Here is a 27,914-nt window from a genome sequence, read left to right as displayed (position 1 = left end):
AATGCAGCTGCCCTGCAGGCAGCACAGTCCCTTTCTGCCATACCCATGGAGGAAGCTGAAAATGCGATTCTTGCTCTTTTTAGCTCAATAGCGGGAGGGTTACCTGGGGGGAAAACTGATCCTAGTCAATCGTGCCTGCAAGCCTGGGAGCTAACCTTTACAGCGGGCTTCTCTAAACGTTTATGCAATTGCTGTGTTTTTGCTTGCCTCTTCCTTGGATAAGGTCAGCTGAAGAGAAAGCAAAACGGCCAAGGGTTAAAAACTCTTCTAAAATCCCCTTTGCATATCTGGACAAAGGATCTCCTGGGCGGCACAAATACGAGGCTCTTCTCGGATCTGTCCTCTTAGGTCCACTTAGGCAACGTGAAAACAGTATTCTGTAAGTAAATCCTGCCACCAGGGATGGAGATCGGCAGTGGTGTCGGGTTTTAGTTACTCTATAGCTGTATTGTCTCATTGTGCTCTGGCTGATTTCTGTTACCTGCTAAACCGAAATAACCTACTTCTGCTTGCTTCTCTTCTCAGGCTGCTTTTGTTTATATGGCTTTGTCTTTTTTTTTTTTTTCTTTTTAGGATTTTTGGTGCCAAGGTAATACAGCAGGGAAGATGAGAAGGTTCTTAAGACCCGGACATGATCCAGTGAGAGAGAGACTCAAACGTGACCTTTTCCAGTTTAATAAGGTATGGTGCTTTCCTCAAACTTTAAAGTATATGTGTGTGAGGCAAATCCGTCCAGAGTCATTGCAGAGTAAAAAGGGAAGGAAAAACTACCTGAGTGTGGGTGGAAAAGTTAAATTTAGGAGAGGTGGTTTGTTCCAGTTTTCAGTACTGCACTTTTTTTTTTCCCTCCAATGTGTTCAAGTGCCTGACTTGTTTTCTTAAAGCTCATGAGCATGTTTTCAGTTCTGGCTTTTGTTAAGAAAAAGCATATTGTCATGCTGTTGGTTCAGTGGCGCTGTCAGTGAAAGAAGAGATCTTCACTGCCTTGCCACGTGCTGTGATTGCTTATGGTATAGGTAGTCTTTGCAGTATCACGATGGAAGTAAACATTTTGGGGAGCTGCACCTAAGACGCAGCTGAAGCAGCTGCCAGATTTCTCTGCCCGTGATTATGCTGTGGGTTTATAAGCAGTACTTCTGTTGTTTAAATGCAGAATCGGAGGTCTGAGATGGAAATATGGGAATGCCTAGGCAACACAGTGGCCATTCATAATGAACTTGCTGTTATTTTAGTCTGAATCTGTATCTAGGGTGTTTTGTTTTGTTTTTCTGTCTGTGCCTCCACCCCCTCCTTTTCCCCCTGTGAATTGGGAGCAGCAATGCTTGGCTGCACTACCTACCTATCCAGCACTCTGGGCATTTTCTTTAGAGCTCCAGCTAGTCTGGCCAGGAACAGTGTTTTCATCTTTGTAAATGCCTGATATTAATTCATTGGTAGGCTAATGGCTACTTACAGTACCCTCCACTGGGTATCAGAAGTATATTTGTAGGTTTTTATTTCTGAGGTTAAATGGAATTTGGCTGAAAAGTATAATGGTAAGTGATGTAAGCCGAGGAAATAACCTTCTTGATTCATTAAAACCTTAGTGTAGATATGCCCTTAAAGTGGAACTTGCTTGGAGATTTGAAATGAATCATTTAATGTAATTTGGTACTAATATGCATCATTTCCACACTCCCCTTCCCATCATCAGAGACAAAAGGAACTTGGACTGTTTCTGGCCTATTTTCTGCTCGTTACCATGAGGAAATGCTAGTGCAGATGCAGTAAAAGTTTCAGTAAATGAAGTCCGGTGTTCAGTTGCTTGTATTTAGCCAAATGCAGCGTCAGCTTCAAGACATCCCAGTGATGGGTTAAAATGAATAGGTTAAAAGCATGTAGCATGCTACATATTTCAGAGCAACCTTTGCTATTTCTTCCTTGAATAAATCTTTCTCTTATGAGAACTTTTGGCTAAACTTTACCTACCAGGACTAATTTGGATGATGCAAAACAGGATTGAAAGAGCTAGCTTTTGCAGCAGAGGGAAACTTCCAACTATATTAGAGCTTGGCATCAGGGTATGTGGCTTCATTTGATTCAGACCTGAAGGTAAAAATGGCATCTTGTTTCTAGGGAGGTGGCTACTTTGGACACTTCCTAATGATTTACCTTCATTAACAACTTGATGATGAAAGGCCTTGCAAAATGCATTTGCACTTTTAAGCCAAACTAACTTGTTTTTTTCCAACAAGAAGTTGGAAAGGGAATGTACCAGTGCTTTTACATGATACTAGAATCTTTTATATTGTGTTCTTACAAGCTTGTTCAAATCTTGTGTGTTCCATTCCAGTATTTCTAGAGATAATGGGATCCCTTGAAAGCCTACCCTTTGCTACAATAAACATCTACCCACTGCTAGGTAGGCTGAGAAAGGCTGGGAAAGACAGACCTTAATTCTGACCTGTCAAAGGTGGTGGCTACAAGGAGCCAAGAATTTTAGGGTGTTTTCTGGGCCAGGACTGTCCATGTCTAACATGCTAGTAAAAACAGTGTGGTGGTAAGCAAGTTTTTTGATACCTATTATTTGAGGCCTTTGAAACACTTCTGCTTAAAACCCCCCTTGGGAAATATTTTGTGGGACTATAAGCTGCTGGTGAGAGGACTTGCATCTCTACAGCCTGTGTCTACTCGTGATGCTGGTARTGACTAAATGGAAGGTCTGTACCCTAAAAGTGATGTGGTGCTCCTGCCCTCGTTCTGTTGGTTACGTGCAAGTTGAATATTCATGCGTACTGCCACGCAAATTCAGTGTTAATGGAGTGGAGTGTTTTTGGTCATGTTGACCCAGGAATGGAATTTTTTAATTAAAAAAGGCAGGAGGCAGTTACATACAGGCAGTTATAGATATAAAAAACTAGATATATAGATACACTATATTATATATAGTGTATATATATATTTCTATATAGAATATATATATGTTATATGTGTATATTTGTTGCATTTGGATTTTTTTGTTTTGTTTTACTCCCTCAGGTTTCAATAACCTGTGGATTTTTTTTTACTGTTTTCCTCTTGCATCTCTATTTCGTAAAAGAGGTGGTTTGGATGGTTTTAAAGGACTGATAACTGGACTAGACTAGTTCTTCAAGCTCTCCTCAAACTTGTGCTTGTTTCACAGAGAACCTTCCCAAATTCTGCTCGAGTGACTCGAGCTTTGTGTGTCTGTTCCTCGGTGCGGCTAAGAGCTTCCCATACTTGTGTGTACCTGTTGTGAGACTCTGTTTTTAGCTCGCTGGATAGAATGAAGGATAAGGTATGTGGACTTGGCAGTCTACTCCTTTAAGTTTATCCTGCTTCTGGAAGTAGTATTTGGATGCCTTTGGCTCAGCCCAAGCCCTGCAGAATGAACATGTTCAGGCTGGCACTGTCAGCCTAGATGATGGGTAGCACACAGGTGAACCAGCCTGTCTTACAGCTGAGTGTTACCAAACTGGGAGCATTGCCTTTAATTTATGGCTTTGTGTGTTTTTCCCCTCTTTTTAGTCTTCCTAACCCTTCAGTAATGGGTGTGATGGATAGCTTACCTTAAATACTCAATTAGTGTCTACGCAAAGTGAATTTAACACATTCTGACTTCATTATTTCTTCAAAAGGCACATTAACGAAGGTGCGGGGTTCGTATTGCATGCCGTTGGATTTGTCTCCGCTTTGTCATAAAACAACCTGAGAGGAGAAGCGGAGAGAAATGAAAGGAGGAAGACGGCACCAAATTTCATCTGCCCAGCTTTAGTGTGGGCTGAGAAACAACTGTTAATTTGGCCATTTTTCCTGCAGTAAACGAGACTGACATGAAGTGTTTCTCTTAGTTAATGCTGCTGACATCAGGCTTCCTTTCACCGGTGCTGACAAATCTGTAGTCTAAGGAAAAATGAAAATGAAAGCTCCTCGTTTTCCCCAAAGAAACAAAGGCCCTTTTGAGAAGGAGGCCACACTGTTGCCTCTCTGGTTTCTCCTTCCAGCTCTGCTGAAAGGCTCCATTGTCACCTCTGCTGCCTGCTGCCCCCTGGCTGGGTTTACCTGCTGAGCAGGTGAAAGCACCGGCTGCTGAAACCTGCTTGAGAGAGGAGGAAAGGAGGCCGGTTGAACTTGATGCGACTGGAAAGAAAGAAAGAAAGAAAGAAAAAAAGCTCCTGCATATAAATAAGTGCAAGGAAAAGATGTGGGGTAGTGACTACAGTGGGAATGCCTGGCCCTGTTGGGGTCCGCTGTGGCCAGAAAGCCACCACGTGGCCCCTTCTTGCCCTGCTGTGGAAACGAATGAATGACAGCGGAGGGAGTTATCTTCCCTTCTGCCTTATGGGTACCTCGGTTGGATAATACAAGGCGATCAGAAACCATTAATAGATTTATTTTACTCGGTAAACAGGTGTGTAACGGGCTATGGTTGTTACTGACAGTCGCTCTCCTTGTGCTCATGTTGCTGTTTTCCGCAGTGGCACAGTGTTGCTCACAGTTTACTCCTGGTTGTAATAGTTGCTGTAGCTTTTGCACACTTGCCTGTGGTATGTGAGGTTTATTCTGAGTTTTCTATTAAAGGCAAATCTAGGGGGAAACTTACCTTCCTAGCGTTAGGACTGAGTGGTGCGCTCTGTTCTGCAGTTCATTGGGGCTTGTATTTAAAAAAAAAATTAAGCTTATATTTACTTGCCTAATGTGTTTACAAATCAGCACATCAAACCCAGGATATAATTAGGCCAATATTAAGGCTAGCACTGACAGCATCCTAAAATGTAGTATGTATCTTATAGGTCATGTTTTTCTATTATGAGAATTATGGCTAAACCCTGGTTTTCTTGTGGACTGGAAGAAGTCTCAGACAAAACTCGGTTTCTAATTGATGTTTCATTAAAAATGACACCTAGCTCTGCCAGCAGCCTGGCGGTTCAGTGGCTGTGAGCAAGCTGAAACTAAAGCTAATAGCGAAATGGCACTGGTTTCTCCCTGACAAGTTCCTTGCTCTGTTTTGGGGGGGAGCGTAATGGTGTCTGTAGCTTATGTTACAGCAGATTCAGTTGAATGCCTGATCTGTTGTTAAGGTAACATGTTATCTTGGGTTTTCTTCCCCAGACTATGTACCGTGGCTTCATACTCCCACTCTTTGGCAACTAGAAATCTTTTCTGTGTCATCTCAGTAGCTGTTATGGTACACAGAAATTCTTCACCTGTATTAGATTAGAAAACTGCTCTGTTCCAATGCTGAGTCTGTAGGTTTAGTTCCTAATTTCATACAGCCTCTAGGAGGTTTTGTGTGTGCTAACTGACCTTTGCCTAGTTGCAACAACTTCAAGTGTAACGCTAAAAACCCTGGCTTCTCGAAAAAATTTTTAATAATACAAATGTAACACTTGAATTACCTTCTTATAACATAGACAAGTAAGGCTGGAGACTAAGCTATCATGAAGGGAATAAACTTGCTGCTTTTTGAGCCAGTAGTGATAATCTTAAATTACTAGGTCTAAAAGGTTAAAATTTAGTAACGCCTCCTTTGCCCAGTCTTATGAGTTGGTAAGCAGAAAAATGGGAAATGCTCCAATCTTTCCAATTTTGTGTCTATTCTAAAATGGCTGAGCCTCCCCTGGCGTCACTTCAAACTGGGGTAACTGCTGATTTGGAGGAAGGAGGTCTGTCTTACAGCGTCTGAATTCTGGTCAAATGGCCAAAGCTGAAGGGATCTAGCAGACTGTGGAGTCAGCCGTATCCTCCTGTGCCCGTGAGCAGGAACAGTAAAAGGTCATTAAACTACTCTGTGGCTGCCTTTCAGCGGCGAACACCTCAGGCTAATGGCATGACCACACAAATGAAACAAGCTTTTATTTGGTTCTCCTACAAAGGATTAAGCTAGGAAGTCACTGTGCAGGAAATAAAGTCCAGGTGTTAGTTTTAGGTTGAACAGACTGTAAAGTCAGGTAAGGTGGCAGCTCCGTCTCAGTGAAATGACAGAAACAAGGATGGGAGTGAGGAGCAAGTGCCTACTTTTGTAGACAGAGGGTTCTCTGTTTATTCATTTATTTTTTTGTGTGACCTGTCCTCAGGCTGTTTTGAAACAAATCCCTATTCTCTAGCTATCCAACTCGCTTTAGCCATACATCTCTTCCTGTAGCTATATCTGCACTGAAAGTACAACTGAATGTTTTCCAGTGCGGTAGCCCTATTAATCTTGGCACACAGATCACTCTTTATATAGCTATATACTCTTGAACCTTCAAGCATGCTTGTTTTCTCTAAACAATGACGACAGCTATACACTAGCRCTTCTAAAAACTTGATTGAGCTATTTCACGAACAGCTTGGTTGCAACCTATAAGGATGGCAGAAGGTTCTGCCATAGCGTGTAAATGCGTCAGCCCTGCTAAGCGTGCAGATGGCTGTATACCGCACGCCCCAAATCTTGTTCTTGATGCGATGTGCGTTTTGCTTTAGGGAAGCTGCTAAGAGCAAGCAACATACAGCTTATCCTCCGTGATAGTTACTGATGTCTTCTCCTTACAGAATGGCTTTGGTTTAGTCTGAGGTAGCCTAGCAGGCTCCTGTTCTCATGAAAGGCCGGTGTTCCTCATGCTACCTCTGGAAATTGGGTATCAGATGCATTCGTTTTCCTGATTGCCCCGTAGGTAATCTGTTTGGTTTTCTTGGTAAGCGCTGGTGTTCACTCAACGCTTCTTCATAACTTTGCACCGCTTCCTGATGGCAATCAAGAAGTGAAGGTTATGGAGGCTGATTTATATGGAATTTAACAGATAAAACTGACCTTACAATAAGCAGTAATTGTGTCAGACTTTGAAATTATGCTGAACAGGTGGTTTACAGGAAGTAAAGTTGATGAGGACTGATCCAGTGTATTGCGGAGACTGAGTAAGCTGTGCTTGTGCAGAGTTATTTATAAATTTAATATAAAGAACTGTGTGGATTACTGGTTTTGCAATATTGCTTTTTCATTTCTGTTGCACTTCTGCATGTCTGGGCTGTGCAGCCAGGGGCTCTTGGATCAGATCTGGCCTGAGATTATTTTCCAGCAAATCTAATTTGCTCTATTTGAAGACTTCAACAGAAAAAGCTATCGTTAAATGCTGTGTTTCACACTGCCACACCATATTTAACTTTTGTCTTTCATCTGTATGTAACAATGTCCATGAAACATGCTGTTAATCGTAATTTTTTTCTCTCTACCAGACTGTGGAACATGGATTTCCCCATCAACCCAGTGCATTGGGCTATAGCCCRTTTCTTCGCCTCATGGCCATTGGAACGCGATCGGGAGCCATCAAACTGTATTCCTTCAAACCGCCTGGGATAGATTTCTCTGATAGCATAAGAAGGTGTAATTGTGTTTGGAGACACTGTCCAAATTTAAACTCAGACAAAGTGTAAATTTGCAAGGAAGGGTTACTGAACGCTAGAGCAGTTTGCCTTAAAGTGATTCCAGTCTGATCAGGGTGGGATTATCCTGCCGAGAGCTGAATTATAGCTCAAACAGAAGCAGAACTTGATGCAGATATTAGATGGGGCGCTTTGCTCTTGCTATGCAGGAGGTCAGACAAGATCTGACCTCAGTTTAGTAATCCTTCATGTTGTAAATTCCAGGGTTGTTTAAATATTTGGGCCAGGGGGCAGGGTTCTGGTTTTTAAAGCAATTCTATTTCAAAGGTTAAAAATGAAGTCAAAAATACTTTCAGCTTCCTGAGTTTGTGACCATCCAGGTGTTAGAGACCTAAATACTGAGGGTGGTTCCTTTTTCTCCCAAAAGAGCGATGTCCAGTCCAGTACTGCATGTACAGGGCAGTGAGTGATTCCCGTGGCAGCATGCCAGCTGGGCGTGCTGTAAAGCAGGCATATTGCTCAGCCCAGAAAGGAAAAGTTGGTGCTCTCTGTGCCTGCTTAATCATTCCCAGTGTTGTTTGTGTGCAGAGGCTGAACTCCACATGCAGGCAGGAGCCATCTGTCTCCTGGTTACAAATGAGTTAAGCAGGATTGTAGTGTTGGGGAAACCACTAAACATCTCTGAGAAAAAACAGGGTCCAGGCACCTCTTCTGCATATGCTCAAAAGACGAGGAAACTTCCACGTTCTTCTGTAGCAACCCACCACAAGCACAGAAAATCAAAGTAGGTTTGCACTGGTTCTCCTCAGTCCGGATTGCTAACAGTACGACCTGGTTGCAAACTAATCTCTCTTCATGTTGCTTGCTAGCAAGCTTCTTATCAATTAATTGTAGCTCTGGGTCATCTTAAATACTACTGATCCTCAACAAGCCCTTCAGATATGGCGCTCCTGGGGTGGAGTTCATGGGTTTACATGAAGAAAACAATACTGTAATGCAGATACACTTTATACCTGATCAGGTGAGTGTATTTTCAGTTCTTCTGTGACTTATGTAGACTTCTCTTAAACAGGTGTTGACTTTAAAATTGGTCTGGGTAACTGGACTCCTAATATCAAGTTTATTCAAATGCTGCTTGGTCTGGAACACTTATCCTAGTATATTTTGTGCTCTCGGTAGCGCTCTTGCCACAGAGATGTTTGATAAAACTTAGAGGAGGTTTATTGTTTGTAACTGGCCATTTATCTCAAGTACAGTGGGAATGGTAATAAGGCCTGAATAGTTCAGGCAGCCTGAAGCAGAAACAAAAACTTCCTTTTCCTTTTGCAACCCCTGTTCTGCAGGACAAAACCCACCCAACCCTACTGCAAGAACAGGTGGAGCCGTAGCTGCTGCTGAACAGATTTCATTATTTGGGGGAATTCAAAACAATACTGCTCTTACGGTTGTTGCCTTTGTGTTTGTCTGGGTGCTGAATCTTGCTTTTGGGGACGGCTGAACTGTCATTGCCACAAACTAAAAACAGGAAGACAAAACTTTCCAAGTGGCTAGTGGCTGTCTAACCGCTTTCCCTTCTCTTGTCTGGCAGACCGGTGTCTTAGCCAGGTGCTTCTTTACCTGACACCCCCAGTACATCGCCAGTGGCCTCTTTATGAGACGGATTTAATTCTCAAGCAGTTTTGGGTGGCTGTTTGCTTAACTAATGGTATAAACTGAAACTCCCACGGGGAGTGTTGCACCAGGTGTGGCTTTAGCAGGCAAAATGCTTCAATTTGAACATACAGCCAGAAGGGCTGGGCTCGTAAAAGGACTCTGACACAACCCTCCAGAATGAGGTTGAACGTGAAGAATGCAAGGAGTGCGGTGTAGTAGACTACATTAGCCCCACCCAAGGCTGGGGTGTGTTACAGCAAACCGTGCCGAGCGAGGAGGTGCTGTGCTAGCAGCTCACACATGCCTCGCTGAGCTCCACAGCGCAGGCTGGTTTTCAAGGGCCGAAATCCTTGTCTCCCAACTGGTGACAGCCTGTGTCTTTGTCCTGTATAAGAGGTTTTTCAGCCTTTAGGCTACTTGTTGTCTCCCCCAGACCCCAAAGTCCCACGTCATTAACTGACAGCACTGCTGCTGTGCAGCTGAATGCAACTGTATATATGCACCACTATGAAAAGCTGTGGCTGGCTCCTCAATCCTACTTTAGCAGAGAGGGTTATGAACAGCAGCAACTTTATTGCTACATCTACTGTGCTAATTTTAATGTTGTGATTCTCAAACGAAGGATATTGTTTTGTAGTGCCAGCTGGTGACACTACTCGATGATAACAGTTTGCACCTCTGGAGCCTGAGGCAGCACAACGGAGCATCCGAGCTGCAGGAGGAGCGCCGCTTCACCCTGAAAGGGCCACCTGGGTAATCTGCAAGAGTGTTTTCGAGCTAGTTTGGGGATAAGTAAGTAGGAAGCAAGTAGGAAAATTCTGCTATTGTTCTAGCTGGAGCTTGTCCTGATCTCAGAGACACTCTTGCTCCTATGAATCCATTAAAAGGGGCTTCCATGGAAACAGTTTGCTAGGGCCCAGGAGACGACCTCTAAGGACTGTTGTACCAATGTAAAAAGTGATTTTTTATTTTTTTTTAAAGGTTAATGTGCATCCACTTCTGTGTGTACAGGAGCAATAAATCTTAAGGTTAAGCAAATCTAATCATCCCTTAAGTAAGAGTTTAAAATATTGCTATGATTTCAGTTTCACGTGATCTTGCCACTTTTGGGTGAGCTATTTTTAGCTGCTTTAGGGACAGCTTAGTAAGAGAGGCTGCTGTAAAAAGGCATCTGCGTCTTTGTTCATGCGCTTGCCAAAAGTCTTTTGATGTAATTTATCTTAAAGGTAGTGTTCTCCTCCTTTGAAATATCATGCTTGGCTCAAAATCTCTGCCCTCAAGACAAACGTCACTTCTGTAAATGTCCCTGGTGAACCGTCAGCTCTCAAGTTCAGTAAGGTTTGCCGCCTTGTGTGCTGCTAACCAGATTTCCTCTGCATCTCCAGGTCTCCTCCAAGCACTACGCAGATAACGGCTGTCCTTCCCCACTCCTCGCGGGAAGTTCTGTATCTTGGTACGGAGAGCGGCAACGTCTTTGTGGTGGAGCTTCCATCGTTCAGAGTACTAGAGGACAGGACCATAACCTCCGAGGCCGTGCTGCAACGGTGAGTGAGCAAACAGGCGCCGCTGCGTAGAAGTGAAATCCCACTAGCAGATAGATCCTGTGTTCAAATGTTTCCCTCGCTTAGGTATTGGGGTTCGTTGTTATGTATTAAGCACCATCCAAATCTGCATGACTCCTGTGAAAGTAACTTTTGGCCTGGTATGTGTTAAGTGACAGTTTCTGTCCCTGTGAACCCAGTACTGTCACTGCTGGGAAATGGGCAGAACTGTGCAGGAGACACCTGGAGTGAAGCTGCGAGTCTTGTGCCCTGTCCCTTGTGTCTACACCTGTGACAAAAGTTACCCTTAGCTGTAATTACACATTTACTTTTTCGACAATAGGTGGAACTTCTGATGCTGCTTTGTCCAAACGAGGATTTTGTCGCTCTGGAGGTTTAAGTGCTGCTGAAAACTTTGTCCTACATTGTGTCCTTGTCACTTCCTTCTGTCATGGAAATGTCAGTTAAAAAAAAAAAAAAAAAATCCAGAGCCAGCTTTATGCACAAATTGTTAGAGAAACCAAATGCCTCTGTTCGGTACATTTGTACACAATTACTCATACTGTAAGGGTCACGAGAGAATAGCGCAGGCAATTCAGACTGTTTTCACATTTCTGGGGGGTCCAGTCCTGGAATTCACTGTAAACCATGGGTTTTCCCTTAAGAAGATGGGACTAGATGCTGGTTCCCTTGGCAGGCCTCCAGGAGCCTGGTGTGATGTCTTATGTAAGATTTTCTGCTGCTTGACAGATTCCTGGAAAGATCGTACTTATTCTTATCTGTTTTAATTTTTTGTTGCTTTGGTCCTCTTTCTTCTACCTTAACTGTTATTACAGTCATATTGGATTGCACCTGGAGTAAACTTTTCTAGGTTTTCTCTTCTGCTTCTGTAGGGTGCCAGAAGATTACTGTAACAGGCGATCATGTGAACTGGTGGAAGCCCTCCGGGAGCATCCTAAGAATCCTGACCAGATCCTGATCGGATACAGTAGGGGCTTGATTGTCCTCTGGGACCTTCAAAATAGTAAAGTCACACACCATTTCCTGGGCAGCCAGGTATTAATCTAGTCTGAAGTCAATTTAGCGGGGGGGGAAAAAGCTGTCTCCTCTCAGGGCCCTTTGAAGACAAGTGGGTGCAGGGAGAGCCTGACAAAGCTTCTCTCACTAAGAATGAGCTGGTTTTGGAGGGGTTAACAGTCCTCTGGAGAGCAGTCACTGTGTCTCTTCCTCTTCAGCAACTGGAGAACCTCTACTGGCAGAGGGATGGCAGTAAATTCATTAGTTGCCACTATGATGGAAGTTACACCCAGTGGCCAGTATCCAATGACAACAGGCAGCCTGAGCCTCTGGAAAACCTTGTGCCTTATGGTCAGTATGTGGTTATAGAACTCATCCTTTCTCTGAGGTTTAATTGYTGTATATTCATCTGAAACTCCAACTCATTTGAGCTTGTGTGGAATATTTAAGTCAGGTTCTCCCTAATGTTTAATCCTGATGGCAAAATGCAGTGCTGCCTTTTRAATGGCTTGCGAGCCTAAATTAAAGGATTTCCAGTCTCTCTTTTGGATTTTAAACTCCTTTGCATCACTGAGGTCTGTCTTGTGCATGGAGAAAAAAATGTGTTGAAGAAACTTATATGCTTTATGAAGAAGGGTGTTTGTGATTCAGCTCTTTGGTTTAGTTCAAGTATCCTGTTCAGCAGGAGTTGCTTGGATCTTTTGTAATTAATAGTGAGCTAAGTGCAGTTTTTGTCAAACAGCAGTGATGAAATGATGCCTCTGATTTGCTGAAACCCATCAAATGGGAATGACCTCACCTTTCAAGCATATAGAAGCTTCTAAAGCTCTATCACCTTTACATTAATTTCGGGAATGGCTGTGTTTTTGACAATCCTTTCTAGTTAATCAGCTTCTACAGCAGCACTCCCCATCCCTGTTAGCCATCAGCAACATAGTTCAGAACTTCCCCTTGGGTCTGAGCCTTGTTTTGTTGAGGAGTGCTGTGGGAATGAGCGTGTCCCGGAAGGATTGTTGCATCTGATGTGGCTTGGCCGGGGGAGGTGGTGGTGGTGTCTCCAAATTCAGGCGGCTCCCTTTGACAGGGAGCCTGCGATGACCTTGGGTTGCGTGCTCCTAACTAGGTGAAGCAGAGTAAGGAACTTCCTGTGTAAAGATACACTTCTCAAATTACGATAACTAACTCTGTTCTCTTAGGTCCTTTTCCTTGCAAGGCCATCTCCAAGATCTACTGGCAGACAACAAAAAATGGGTAAGTTCTTGGTCTATCCCTTCGCTCTGCTCAGTACTTTTAGCAAGAGGCCCTTAAAGGGTGCAAATGCCATAACACCCCTTTAGAGTAACACGGTAAGAATTTTCTTGTCAAAGTTAGATTTGCCTCAAGTCTTTGAAATTGTCCTTACTCCTCATTTCAGCATACGCTACTTATCTACATCTTTCTCTTCAGGCTTCCTTACATTATATTCCAAGGAGGGATGCCCCGGGCTAGCTATGGTGACCGGCACAGTATCTCTGTCATCCATGGCGGCCAACAAACAGCCTTTGACTTCACATCACGGGTGATAGACTTCTTTATCATCTTCAGTTCAGAACCTACGGCAGGTATGTAGTGAAAGGCAATACTGAAGAATTAGAATAGCTGTGTAAGCATGTGGATGTTTTCCTGGTGTAAATAGCAAATGAAATGTGGAGTCTATGCTCAGTTGTTTGGGTTTTCTGAGACTTTGACAGAGAAATTGTGCCAATTAAAAGTGAAGTGTAAAATACTGGCATCAAGAATGTGCCAACTACAAATGCCATACATTCCTAAAAAAAGTAAGCTGCTCTATTAATGAGGAAAGACCTCTTAGTCTCTTGTCTGTGGAGGCTGGACACTGGACATAACCAGGTTGTGAAGTCAGGATTTGGATATTCCTATTTGGAAACAGTACTTCAAAGGAGGCAATAATTAAAAACACAGCTTACTCCCACTAAGACAGTGTTTCTCTTAATTACTACCTGGATTTAGGACTGAGGCTCTGGGTAATAAATCAACAAAGGGTGTCCTAGAACCAAGGGTCAGTATACAGAGTATGTAATTTACTTACTGCTGGCAAACATGAATGTAAACAGTTCAAATACTGAATAGTTCTCATTCCTCAGCATAGCTAGAGCTTGTCAGAGTTTTGCTTCCATTGACGAGCTTTGTTACTCTAGTTTCCACAATACCCGTAATATATATTTTTTTTCTTTTCATGGAATTGTCAATGATTTCACCCAAAGAACTTCCTTTCCTGCTGGCATAGCTCTTGTTTCTGGTTTACTTGAAGTAACTAAGTAGAAAAGTACTATTTCAAGCTCTGCAAATACACAGTATTGGAAGTTGAGTCAGAACAAGTGGCTAAAGTTTAGATGCTTTTTAAGTGTTTGCAGGCAAATCGTCTACGTTACTGAATCTTCCCAGGTTTTCTAGTTTCTGGTTTGCTTGGTACAGAAGTTTCCAAACCTATTTCTCTTGCATGGTGGTGGTGATAGCAGCTCCCAGCTACATGTGTATGTGCAGGTTGGCTCCCTCTGGCCTATTGTGCACAGCAGGCTGCAGATCCAGTGGAGGAATGACTTAGGAAAGGAGGCATAGCGAAACAAGTCTTGGATTTTTTTTTTTTCCCTTTCCTCCAGTGGATTGTTTCCAGTGACTTGAAAGGGTCTATTAAAACAGGAATGAGATAGGCAGACTGTAAGTGTGATGAAGTGCTGTTGTATGTTTGTTATTATAGACTTCACCTACACAAGGCTGCCTTTTATAAGCTTGGTTTGGTGGTATCTTCCGAATAGAAAAGAATAGAACAGAACCTATACGTCTAAACCTTCAAGCTTAATAATGGCATTAATCTTGAGTTTAGCTTAGCTTTTCATTATAAGAGAAGCTGGGCGCTCTTACATTCTGTGAAGCTGTCAGAGCTGAGATTCTGAATAATGGAATAAAAGCCTTAAAGGTGAAAGAAATCTGTGGGGTTTTTTTGTTTGTTTGGTTTTTTTTGTAAGAGATTGACTACTTCTAATCGTATCCAGGAATTAGATTTTAAGTCTCTTTAGGATGAAATACCTGAACTTAACAGGTTTTATTTTTATACTGCTCAAGGATTGAATTATCTAGTTAACATGTCTTCTAGTGAGTACAGACAGGAGCTGTTGCAGGCAGCTGAAGCTGTTGTCCTTAGACAAGGAAGTTACTTACAATAAAATGAGGTTTCTGTGGTTGACAAGCTTCCTCATGGCTGATTGCCTGAGCTTAGAGGATCTGCATAGCTTGCCTTGTTCGCCCTTGAGCAGTTTTCCCTGCAATGGCAATAGTACAGTATTAATTGTATACCAAAGCCACGTAATTTAATAAGCACAAAGCTCATGCATTGCAGCGTGGTGATAGGTAGTGAATTTCCACAACACTGAATATGCTGAAATTTTAAAAAGAAAAATGTGTGGACTAACCCTTCCTGTCTTTTGGGGGTTTTGTTTTTCATTAGTAGGTGGATGAGTTTATAGAAGTCATTAAAAAATTTTAGTATGTTTGCTACTTCAGCAATTTAAAACAGATTCTTTCCATAAGCAATGGGCTCAAATATGTGCCTTTGTAGGGGAAAATGCTATTTTCAGTACAGAGTATATATGGTTAATGTTGGCAGTATTAATCAGAGTGCAGGGCTCATCATGCGTAATGCAGTACAGGTATGATATTACCTGTCCAATTCAGAAGGTCTGTAGACAACTGCAAATGATAGTACACAAGATAGTGAACTAAAACTGGATTTGAAATGTTTTAAAGCATCTCCACAGTCTTCATGAAGAACCTGAGCTGATTATTGCTGTGTTATGGCTGTGGTCAGTTAGAGGAGAAACCCAGGATGCTTAACTAGAGTGGTGCCAAGTAGTAATTACTTTAAGTTACTTCTGCTGGAGTGATATATCTTTGCTTATAGACTTGCCTTCTTGCAAGTTTATTGCAGATAATCAAACAACTAAAGGGAAGTGAAAGTACAGGTTAGGGAATCTCAGGGAGGAGCTGCCAGTTTGCTCATGGTTTGTACTGTTTATTCACCCCTACCCCCGGTGACACAAATGCAACTATGCTTTCACTTAGATTTGTGTAGCTTCATTGATAGCTGCTGGTGTGAAACAATTCATAGCTCTGGTCTTCCTCACCAGTTGCTAATGCGGCTGTCTTGTACGTGTTACTGCAGACTAAGTGTTTTTCATGTGGGTTAAGATTTCTAGTTGTAAGTAGAATTAACTTCTGGATTCAGTGTGTAAATGTCATGTCTAAGGTTACATTAACAGATTTCTTTTGCTTGTAATCATGTCTAATGTGTATAAATATATATTAGATGTATGTTCTCATTAAAGAAAGTCCAGAGGACGTGGCTCAATGTGTTAGAAGCAGGGAAAACTCCAGAGTGAGAGTGTTGAATTGTAAACACTTGTCAGTTCAAACAGAGAAGCCTTCTGCAACACCCATGGCATTATTGTGTTTAAGCAGCTTAGCCTAGCTGGACTGTGGTCCATACAGTACTAAATGGGTCATTGCTGGGGTGTATACATGTCCATCACGCCCTGCTGTTAATTAGCTTTAGGTAGGACTTTTGAGTTGTATTGGTGAGTATAAACTTGTTTTGTTTAGCTGTGGATGCAGTTTACAGATTCCACCTCAAAGAAAAACTGAGTCCCTCTGACAGTCCCAGCAATGATATAGAGGAACATGAACTTGCAGTAAATCTATTAATATCTTGAATTCTATTAATATCAGTGCCTCAATAGGCCCAGTTAACACAGAAGCATTTAGAGGTATTGCCAACAAAAATATGTTTGTATAGAGCTCCATGGCAGTAGTTTCCATATGAGCTTTACAGGAAGCTTGTTTCTATTAACCTTGGATAGTCTTTTTTGTTAGCCTCAATGAATCTTGTTTCCACAGAGTTTGATGATCCTTCTGCTATGGTGGTGCTGGCAGAAGAAGAGCTGGTGGTGATAGACTTAAAGTCTGCAGGCTGGCCAGCAGTCCATCCTCCGTACCTGGCTTCTCTCCACTGCTCAGCCATCACCTGCTCGCACCACGTCTCCAACATCCCCCTGAAACTGTGGGAGAGGATTATCAGTGCTGGGAGCAAGCAGAACATTCACTACTCCAAGATGGTATGGCAGCTTTAAGTGTAGATGTGATCACATGCATTTAAGAACAGCATAGCATGCTCGGAGTGTGGGTGGGCTGTGCTGCTGACCATGGGTGTGCAGGGCTGAGTCCCAACAGGCGCTGTCCTGCCTCTTAGCAGGGTTGAGAAGGACTTTTTCCCAGACCACCACCAATGCAGTTGCTCACACTGTGGGGATTAAAACGTGATATTTTTTTTCAGGCTTTGACAAGCCAGAAGGAAACTGTGAGTGTTCCCAGCTGTCAGGGGTAACAAACTCCTCAATTAGAAGCTGGAAGCTTTCGGCACAGCTTCTTGAGGAAATGTGTAGAATATCTTCTACTAAAAAGCACAGCTGGTGTCAGAACAGGAACATCTAATCCAAACAAAAGCTAACAGCATGGGCTGTTTCACTGCCACTTGCACTAAAGTTCATGCTCTCCTGCTGACTGTGTATTCTCTTCATACTGTCACTGCCCTGGAAGTCACAGTCTTCCCTTCATGTATTTGTAGCCATGGCCAATTGACGGTGGCACCAACTTAGCTCCAGATCCTCCTCAGAGGGACTTGCTTCTAACAGGGTATGTACTTACCTGATAAAATTCAAGAAGCCCTTCCAGCCTATTTGTCCTTCCTTTTGAACTAACCGAGGCTTTCCCTTGAGATTACAGTCTGCTCATCTTGTGGAAAGAAGAAACTTTACAATATAACTCCTCAAACCTGGGCTGCTAGGTTCATAAAGCAAAGCATTTCTGCTGCTTTTGAGAGGACAGGTCCCAATATCCACAGATAACCTATAAAGCTGCCTTATTTTTGATTCTGAAATGTTATCCTTTCCTTTCGTACACTTCACTGTACAAGTGCAGGCAGTAATCCAGACTGATTCAAAGGAAGTGATGTAAATGCAGAGCTTAATCTTGCAAGTTTTAAGCTTTTTTTTCCCTATTTACACTGTTGTGAATCTCAAAGAGGTTAGTTTGGACTCCTGTCTGTTTTGATCAGCATGAACAGATTTAGCAAGTGCTGGAATGAAGTAGCTAGCAAGAAATTGCCTCACCACAAAAAAAGTATCATTTTCTTTTCAAAGCACTTTCAAGCATTTCTGTGGGCTGTTCTTCAGACACTTCATTCTTGGTGCAGCAAGTTGTTTGTTAGAAGTCCTGGGAAGAATGTTGCCAATTCTCACCTGGAGAACTAAGATTAAAGCTCGATTTTTAGCCCATAGCTTTTCTACTAGTAGTATTTTTTTCAGGGTGAGTTGTTCCTTCCATGTGCTTGGGCTTTTTTTCCTTTTTGGTGCTTTTTGGAGTAACCTTAAATTCTATATTGATGTCAGATCAAGAACAAACTGGATTTAAAAAAAATAAAGTCTTGAAGCTATAATTTGCCACAGTTCAGGGCACTGAAAATAGCGTGTTTTAACCTTTGACTGCATTGTTTTTCTCCTCTGTTTTATCATCTTTGTGATTTGCTGTGCCTCTGTATGATCTGTGCTTTCTGTAACCCTCCCCCATACAGGCATGAAGATGGCACTGTGCGGTTTTGGGATGCATCTGGTGTCTGCTTACACCTCCTGTATAAGCTAAGTACAGTGAGAGTATTTCTCACAGATGCTGATCCCAATGACAATATGAACACCCTGGGTGAGGATGAATGGCCTCCACTTCGCAAGGTGAGATAATTATTGCTTGTGGAAGCTTTCTGAAGCTGAGGAGTTTTTATTCGTGTACTACTAATACATCTACAAAGATTAGCCGTTGTGCAAACATACACATACCCCTTCTCCCTCTCTCTCTGTTCTAGGTTGGTACCTTTGACCCTTACAGTGATGATCCCAGACTTGGGATCCAGAAGATCTACCTGTGTAAATACAGTGGATACTTGGCTGTAGCTGGAACAGCAGGGCAGGTATTGATATATAAATAGTCACCATCAACCTTGCTTTTAGTGCAGCCTGTTACAGTGCAAATTGGAGATGTGTCAAAATTGCAAACACTAATTTCTGTAGTGATTAATCAAACTAGTCACTGGAAATGTTGTCTGATGGCTGCCTACTTTCTCTAATCTGTTTTTTAGACTTTATCTAACATTATTTATCAGCTCTGAGAGGAGCTTTAATTTTTCCAGCTGTGGAGAACTTATCTTCTGACTTTTCTTGGCTTGTTGATGTCACTCTGACTTGGCAGCTTGGAAGACTGCCTGGGTAGTAGAAGCTCTAATAGCTTGTTCTCTTCCTTTCAGGTACTGGTGATGGAACTGAATGATGAAGATGCAGAACATGTTGTGGACCATGCTGAAGCAGATCTCCTGCAGGACCAAGAGGGCTATCGATGGAAAGGTCACGAGAAACTAAAGACTCRAGACGGTCCTGTCCGATTTGAAGCTGGTTTTCAGCCATTTGTTCTGGTCCAATGTCAACCACCAGCTGTGGTCACCTCATTGGCCCTTCACTCTGAATGGAAGCTCGTGGCCTTTGGTACCAGTCATGGTTTTGGGCTTTTTGACCACCAGCAGAAAAGACTGGTCTTTGTGAAGTAAGTATCTTCCTTCCAGAAGCTTCAGGGTAATTCCTAGTTACAGATGGCCTGGAAGTCCTAACTAAGCAAGTTATGAGAATAGGTTTCTAGACAGCAGCAGTATAGCAGGAAGTCCTACCTCATTAGACTTCTTGAAGATCTTCAAGAAGATAAGCATGTTCTTGTCTCTGCATTTGTACATGTCACGTTGAACTCTTAGTAGCAATTGCCACCCAGTAGAAAGTGACCATGTGCCTACCCTCTCCTTTTTATTTTTTTTTATTATTATTTTTTTTTAAGATGTACACTGCATCCCAGTGACCAGTTGGCCTTAGAAGGCCCACTCTCTCGGGTGAAATCCTTGAAGAAGTCTCTCCGGCAATCATTCAGACGGATCAGAAGAAGCCGGGTGTCTAGTCGGAAGCGGCGAGGAGGTAGTGGAAATGCCTCTGAGGTAAGGGGTCCAGTTTTTTGGGGCCCTGTCTATATACAACTTGGAGCATGTAGAGTCCTGATTAGGCTGCCCAGAGAAGGAGGTGGTCTGCAGTCCTCCTGTGGGATCGGTGGCTGATTGATATAATGGCAAAAATAGCAACTTCTGATGCTGCTAGCTGTTAGACAAAAATAGTTACATTTTCAGGGGAAAATGTACAGTCTGGCGTTGAACCTGTGATTCAGAATATACCTGCTCACTGGTATGATGGCGCTTTTCCTTTCTATTGCCTGCTGCTCTTACTATCTCCCTCTCTTCCCTGTGTCTTTGCAATGGGGAGAGGAGGACAAAACTTGGAGAAAAAGTAAAATAAATGGCTATAGAGAGATGTGAGTATTAGTTCTGTAAAGCTCCCTGAGTTTTATATACCGTAACTGGCATGTGTAGTTGGTACCAGAGGAACAGTGTTCCTACAGTGTGCAGTGGCCTGGTAGGAAACGGGCAAAACTAGTTCTTTGTAGTACATTCAGGTAAACTGGGCTGCTCTGCTCTTCTGAAGCCACGTGTTTAACCTGCATCCTTGTGTTGTGGACAAGGGAGAGATGTTGTGCCTGACTTGCAGAATGTTTCCTCACATTTGAAGGTTCAAGAGGCAAATGCCAAATTTGACCAGGATACGCTGCAGGAAATGGAACTGGCTCCAGTCCAGCGGAAGATTGAAGCCCGGTCTGCAGAAGACTCTTTCACTGGCTTTGTGCGCACCTTATATTTTGCTGACACCTTCTTGAGAGATAGTGAGTAGAAAAAGCATCTCCTTCCTTCTGAGTGGATTTTTCCCTCTTCTGCCAAGGAACACATTAGGGTCTTACTGCCTGGAAAATTCAGCACCTCCTGTGTTGTACTTTGTGCTATGCTGAAAAACTAATCTAGAGCAAGAACATATGTTGTCATGCAGAACTGTTATTTAGCTGTTCTGGCTGCTGGCTAATCCAAGGCGATAAGTAGTTCATCCTCCTAGATGGTCTGAAAGCATGGGTTTTCAAATGTGCTGAAATGGCTTCTGACATTTGAGCATAAGGTTTTCCCTGTCTAGTTACTCTAAAGTTCATCGCTTGCCCCAGCGTCACCTTTTAATTCTGGTGAAGGTGGTGGCTGGGTGAGCATCAGAGCCCAAACTTTAAGCTTCCTCTGCTCATATGTGATATAAATACATGAAAACTGGATGCAGCAATGGTGGTGACTGAGGGAAATTGCACTCTGTTCCAGTTACTCGCATGCCATGTCTTTTATCAGGGCTGTTGATGGTGAAGTTTTGGAAAGAGAAGTGCTAAGAAACTGTAGTTTCCCTGGTGAGTCTGCCGTGATATAAAGGTGTTTAGGAGGTAAACAGCGAGAGGGTGCATACAGCTAGTGTGTTAAGGAAAGCAGGCATCCGAGGTTGCCAGAGATGGTGTTGTGCTCATGAGCCCTCTCGTTGCTCCAGGCTCCCGCCACTGCCCGTCCTTGTGGGCAGGCACCAATGGAGGTACGGTCTACGCGTTCTGTTTACGTGTTCCTCCGGCAGAGAGGAGGATGGATGAACCTGTCAGGGCAGAGCAGGGTAAGTATGGCTCATGAAAACAAGAGTCCTAATGGATCTAGGTGTCACTCTTATAACAGAGTGGCATGTCTGTAGCTATAGAAATAGAAAAGCAAGATGGCTCAATTACTACTGTTTACCAGTGAGAGAGTGGTGATAAATATAGCATTGTCTGAGCTCGAGCAATGCTTGCTCTGAAGTTAAGCCTGAGAGTAACTGAGCTCCAGTGCTTCCTGACCTTGCTTAGCCTCAATTCCCACTGACTTCAGAAATCTGAAATTGCATTAGCTGTCACTAAAGCTTACCATCAAGTCAGTGTACATGTACCTTATGGTGACAGATGGGCCCGTTGTCTCTGTGTAATAATAGTTACTGTTTAACATGAACCAATTTAGTCCAAATATCCTTTAACTCTTAAATCTTTTTAGATAATGTTTCTATAGCAGAGGTCTATGGCTCTCCAGCTTTGAGAGGATGTGAGCTGAGTTTCTAGCACAGTGTCTCTGACTAGAATTCTGTTTGTTTGTGGGGTTTTTTTTGTTTGTTTGTTTGTTTTTTCTTCATCTTGTCTAGCCAAAGAAATTCAGCTGATGCACAGGGCTCCTGTTGTGGGTATACTTGTCTTGGATGGGCGCAGCACTCCCCTCCCAGAACCTCTGGAAGTAGCACATGACCTTTCGAAGAGCCCTGATATGCAAGGCAGCCATCAACTGCTGGTGGTATCTGAAGAGCAGTTTAAGGTATCACACAGGAGTGCGTGTGGACTGCATGTAAAATGTGCTAAAGCACTGGGCAGTGCTCTTCGGAATAGTTATTCTTCTGAATTTGAATAATACTTCAGGAATAGTACTTCAGTGTGGTATTGTCCAGAAAAATGATGACAATAGTCCTGAGCCCATGGAAATCAGGTGTGTGCAGACAAATTGAGTATTCGGCATAATGATGTGCACACTGAATATAGAAATTTTATTCCTATATTTAAACTCTCTACAAGGCTGCTTCTGCTTTTGGGAAGGAGCTTTTGATTCTGTGGTTAGTTCCATGTAACACTGTAAAGAAACAGTAATTTGTAGGCATTTCTATAAGCAGCTAAAGTTTCTTGTTTTGCATACTAACTAGCTTAGAAGAGAGTCATACATAGCATGCTGTAGGCTCTCCTTGTTTTTTTTAATGTGGAAGAGCATGCAATGTAAACCCCATTTTTTTTCCTTATTTTTTAGCTGAGTACAGAGGGCTTTTGAAAAAACTAGGAGAAAAATGCAGTTTGCAGCTYGAAGTGTAAAACTGGTTGATGGCAGAACAGAAGCAGACTCTTAACACTGACTGTGGCTGATTATTATTATTATTTATTTTATTTTTTTTCCCCATGAACAGGAAGCCAGGTTGACTCAGATTACATTAGTGTGTATTCACTGTGAATAAAAACACTGTTAAAGGAGAGAGCAGCAGATGTCCTGGGGTGTGGCTGCTGGCTTTCATTGTACAGGAAGGAGTTGTCAGTGTCTTGTTCCTATTGACAGGTCTTCACATTACCCAAGGTTAGCTCCAAACTGAAGCTCAAGCTGACGGCACTGGAAGGTTGTAGGGTGCGAAAGGTGACAGTTGCCAACTTTGGCAGCTGCAAGACGAACGATTATAGTGAAAATGACCTGGCTGTCCTGACTAACCTGGGAGACATTCAGATCATCTCATTGCCATTCCTCAAGTTACAGATCCGCTACCCTTGCATCCGCAAAGAGGATGTGAGCGGCATTGCATCCTGCGTCTTCACCAAATATGGCCAAGGTAAGGTGGTGTTCTCCCAAATCCTCTGCCTCTACTGTGTGTTTGTAACAGTGACAGAGCAGTTGTAGGGCTCAGGTTTTAGAACTGTCTGCGTACATAGGTGAGCATTACATAAATGTGTCCAAGTTATATATTTTTGGCCAGTTCCAGTTGCCAGCAGGTATTGATGTATGAATTAGCAGAAACAAATGTGAGCTTATTCTATTATTCCTAACTTTTAGCTAACAAGTTGGATGTGCCCCATAGGTAGCTTCCATCTGGCCACCCCCTTCTTCCTTGGAGATAAGGGAATGGCCCTCTAAGTAGCAAGCACAGTGAAAATGGCTGTATTATACCTCCTGTATGTGGTTTTGGATCAACACTTAAATTGCAAAACTGGGATCCAACATGTAATGGCTACTGAAGGTGGATCTCTGCTTGGCAGTTGAGTCTTTACATCTTTCTGTGCTGCTGGATATCTTTTCATAAAAGTCAGCATAGAACAACACAATTATCCTTCAGCCTAATCTTAAATTGCTCAGGTTAACTGCTCTTAGGGAAACTGGGGTAATATCTTCTTATCTAAATCAGGATAACACTGGCAAAGAAGAAATGCAAACAGGCCCTTTTCTGTTGAACATATATGACACTTGTATCTGTTCTTTTTTGGGTCGCTTTTAGTTCTGGAACCACATTCTTGGACTTGAGAATTGTTTATAATTTCTCTCTGTCCTCTRTAGGTTTCTATCTGATCTCACCATCAGAGTTTGAGAGGTTTTCCCTTTCTACCAAGTGGTTAGTGGAGCCCCAGTGCGTTGTTGATGTGCCAGAACTTACAAGCAACAATCACGTGCGCAATGGGTCTGGCATGGAGAATACTACAAGAAAATCCAGGTAAAGTCCATAAAACTCCTATACACTATGTCTGGGTAGTGTGACCTGCTCCTGTGCTGCAGGTGATGCAAGCAAGCCTGTGGTATGAGTTCTAAATGTTTCTGTAGCCCATCTCCCTTTCCAGGCTGTCACCCACAAAGTATTGTATTTCACAGAGAAACTCTCTTTAAAAATATATATAAATAAATGAGGCAGAAGTTTTAGTAGGATTATTGTTTGAAGACTCTTAACATCATTCCTGGATGGATTGGCATGAGGAAATGTGACCTTCTCCCCGATGGTTTTCCTATTTGCAGTACTGCTGCTGGGACAAAGTAATCACATGGGAATTGGTCTCCTGAAGCTAGAGTAACAAGCTGTAAATTCTGGCTTGCTTTACTTAAGGGCTGTGTGTTATTGAAGAGACTGAACTGTTGCTCTGTGAAGGAAAACTTAGTGCTTCTCCTTTTGGAACATCAGCAAATAATAGTTCTGACACTGATGGAGGTCCTATAGGAATTTTATTAAAGAGGTTCTCTAGTGCCCTCAGACCTCTGTATCACCAATACGTGATGAAGTCCTTCCTGCATGCTTGCCCAACATGCCATTTAGGTAGCATGCACTGAAGCTTCTCTTAGCTGCCAAGAGTATAGGTGAATTCTCTGCACTCCTATGCCTCAGAGTCAGTGTTTGTTTTTTGCCCCCCTTCCTCTTCTAGGGGATCAGGAAGGACTTCAGGTGACTATGGAGAAGATGGTAAGCAAAAAAAATTGTGCTAAATACAGCATTTCAAAGTCTTTCCTATTGCTACAGTTGATGTTTTCCACATAGGAAAGGGAAAGTAAGGAGGGGCATGAAGAAAGCACTCTGGCCTGGACACTGCCGTTGCTAGTGCTAAACTGCCGTTGCTAGTGCTGAAGTAGGTTGCATGTAGCAAGATTGTCTTGAAAGAATAGAATGTAGTTCCTGCTGGAAGGAAGAGGTTGTGGGAAGACAAGGTCTGAAATTACAGATATCTTCTGTTAGCCAAACCAGTATTGCTGGAAAATACAATTCAGTACGTGAGAACCTTTAAGGATTAGTTGTGAAGCATTCGGTGAAGTCAAAAGGACTTGAAGAAAAAACAGTTCTATTGTGGGTTTTCAAAAGTGCATGTATTTCATGAAGAGGGGAAAACATTACTAGATAACAACTTTTTTCCTACTCTCTTTTTAGAAAGGAAGTCTGGGAGGCTGATGGAACATGCCTTACTCAATGACGAAAGTGAGTGAGATGAACTTGCTACTGTCAGGGCAAGTGCATTTCTGGATGGGAAAACAGGATAGCCGCTGGGAATTCTGCCGGTTCCAGCCCTTGGTTCCAAGGGATCTGCAGTTACACCAGACTGCTAGAAATACTGGTTTTATTATGAATCAATAGACATGAGGGGTTGGACAGATAGTAATGCCCTAAGGCAGGGGTTGTTCTGCATAGCCACATTCACTGCCCTGATAAGAGAAGGCCCTTTTACTTTCCAGTAGGACTTGTAAAATGACAACTGGAACAGACTGTTCCTTTGGGGCTCTGGTACACTGGGACTGGCAGCATTTCCTCTGGCAAATGACTGCTTCGGTCCTTTGCGCCAGCCTGTTCAGTAAAAATCTAGTACTGTTGAAGAGGCAATGATATTAAAAGGTCTGACCTCTGTGTGGTGGGAGGCAGGTTTTAAAGGCTGTCTTGCCGGGAGGTGGAATGTGGCTAGTCTGCTGCCTTGAAAGCAGATCTCCACTGGCTCGGCTCACTTTTTAACTCTCTGCTTTCCAGAAGTCCTGAAGGAGATCCAGAGTACTCTGGAGGGGGGCAGAGGGTGAGTACTGACCAACTTCTGTTCCTAAGGGATGGGGCTGGCAAGGGAGGGCATTTCTAGGGAAAGCAGGGGAAATGCCCGACGTGATGGTAGGGATCCTTGTGCTGGAATCTGATCATGTGCATGTCCAACAAACTATCAAAGGGAAATAGAGAGAGGCAGGTTCTCTTTCACATGTTGTCCCTTGATTTTTTTTAATGAATAATACTTTGTCTCTTTCTCTCCGAAAAGCAGGAGAGATCACATTCCCACATCCCAAAGGAACAGGAGTCTGAGTATTCGCATACAGGTTTCTATTCATGTCAACCCATACTGATCTAAGGGCAGGCCACATGGGCTTAGTTGGCCGAGGATGGGACTCTGGAGTTTTAATTCTGGCTTGACACTGTCACTTGGACGTGTTCAGTATCTCTGCTCCCATTCTGTCTGTACGGTAGAGCTAAACTACCACCATGGGTGCGGGGCTTTATCTTGTCTCCCTAGAACACTGATGTTCAGGTGATAGGGGCTACGGAAGTGTAGACAAAGGACTACTACTTGCAACGGATGCAGGAAGCTTGGTGGGACTGGTAACTGCTGGTGTGTAAGGATAAGTGACTGCCTGACATGCTCTGCTCTGCGCACTTCCTCTGGACACTACCTAATCCTGGTCTTCTGTCAGCAGCTGGGAGTGGATGGGATGATACTGCATGGCAATAATGAATCTTCTCTTGTTTCATTACAGGAGCTATGCAGAAAGAAATTTGGCAAGAAGTCCATTAGGACATGGACTAAGTAATGGAGGAGGTAGGTGAGGCTAAAGATATTTCAGGCCCGGTGAAGTAGCCAAAGGAAGCAGAAAGTGCATTGAAGTTTCTGATAAAATTTAGCTTATTTAAATGGTTCATGGTAGAGTGCAGAACTGTGATTGGTATTTTCAGGATAGGAATCTGCTGGTTGTGTGTTGTACTTAACAGTGTAAGCACCTTGTGTGCCACGTGAATAAATGTGCTGCACCAGTTCTAAAGGAAGGGATAAGAAACCCTTTGAAGGATTCTGCCCGACTCTTAACCTTGCCATAAAGGAAGCCTGAGAGCCAGMCAGATTTCATCACTCTAATCTCTTGAGACTTACTAGGGAGTCCTGAAAAGAAAGGTGCCTTCACTGAGCGTAACGGGATGCACAGAACTCTGTGCTACTGCTCTTACCTTCTTCCCTTCCTCTGTGCTCAAAAGAAGGCTTGAGCAGTGACCATAGCAAAATTTGAGTCTGTAATTCTGCAAACCTATGGGTAGAAAACAAAGGTATGTGGGGGGAGGCTCTATAGGGCTATTGTCTTTCAAAATAAGCTCTTGTATGGGTGTCTGTGCACCTTCTCAGAGAGCTTCTGGGCCCAGTGTGAATTCTTGTAGCTGATGCAGTGACACATACCTGTGGACCAAATACTGGTTTCTCTCATTTGCTTTCAATTTCTGTTTCCTAAAATGGCTTTTGCATTCTTTTTTCCTCAAAGCGGATTGACCTGAATTCATCAAGGACTTTCTGGCGTTGGACTGAGTGCCATAACACTACTGATTGGGCAAACCGTCCCTGGGGAGAGGGTGTCGCTGCTCCCTGCATTGCAGGCTACTGAGCTGCAACTTGCATGCGTATGCATGCCTGCCTCTGCCTCCCCTTTCAGTGCCTCACTAGAGACATCTCCTCTTGGAGCCCGCCTCGCATTAGGACAGAAGTGGATCGCCTGGTCTGATGCACCACAAGCCTCTGAGTACATATAACTTTTTAAATGTTTGCACATTTCTCTTTTCTACTGGGCTGGGTTTTAAATTATAAATGTTACTGCCTTGGTGCAGGATTTTAATAAACGCACACTGTTACCTCCAACTGGTTTAAAATTATTTTTTGTACAATTTTTTAAAATCATATGGGTATTTCAGTTTTAATGGAAACATTTTAGAAGTTTACTTTTTAAAAAACATAATATATGCTAGATTCCTGTGACTGCTGTATGTGGTATCTGAATGAGTAATTTTGGTTTTTGTTTGTTATGGTACTGTTAACTGGCTTTATGGATTTGGGTAGAATCTATTTTTGTAGCCATTCAAATTGGAGGAAAATTAATTGAACTTGATTTTTTTTTTTTGTTTCAACACTACGTTCCTCTTTTTTGGAAATAAAACTCTGAATTCC

General features: G+C 42.9%; 1 protein-coding gene across 2 annotated transcripts; it reads left to right on the top strand.

Moving 5' to 3' along the window:
- The first annotated feature begins 286 nt into the window (after positions 1 to 286).
- Positions 287 to 27,914, top strand: LLGL2 (LLGL2, scribble cell polarity complex component). Of its 2 annotated transcripts, XM_026090550.1 has the most exons (26): positions 287 to 379; positions 574 to 681; positions 7,216 to 7,313; positions 8,302 to 8,383; positions 9,653 to 9,768; positions 10,401 to 10,559; positions 11,450 to 11,612; positions 11,792 to 11,924; positions 12,770 to 12,824; positions 13,020 to 13,174; positions 16,521 to 16,738; positions 17,248 to 17,315; positions 18,253 to 18,406; positions 18,538 to 18,642; positions 18,976 to 19,268; positions 19,551 to 19,704; positions 20,327 to 20,477; positions 21,167 to 21,283; positions 21,836 to 22,002; positions 22,783 to 23,047; positions 23,767 to 23,920; positions 24,618 to 24,655; positions 25,115 to 25,162; positions 25,703 to 25,745; positions 26,470 to 26,531; positions 27,238 to 27,914. In XM_026090550.1, the coding sequence occupies exons 2-26, from the start codon at positions 607 to 609 to the stop codon at positions 27,243 to 27,245; spliced, it is 3,081 nt and encodes a 1,026-aa protein (XP_025946335.1). In that variant the 5' UTR covers positions 287 to 379; positions 574 to 606; the 3' UTR covers positions 27,246 to 27,914. The 2 variants fall into 2 exon arrangements, with proteins under 2 accessions (XP_025946335.1, XP_025946336.1); XM_026090551.1 differs by lacking the exons at positions 24,618 to 24,655; positions 27,238 to 27,914 and having other exon boundaries at positions 26,470 to 26,516.

The sequence above is a fragment of the Apteryx rowi genome, unplaced genomic scaffold (genome assembly GCF_003343035.1).
Source record: "Apteryx rowi isolate R43461 unplaced genomic scaffold, aptRow1 scaffold_86, whole genome shotgun sequence".
NCBI classification, from domain to species: domain Eukaryota; kingdom Metazoa; phylum Chordata; class Aves; order Apterygiformes; family Apterygidae; genus Apteryx; species Apteryx rowi.
Note: the sequence above shows the minus strand (reverse complement) of the source record. Positions and strands in the feature narration are given on the sequence as shown.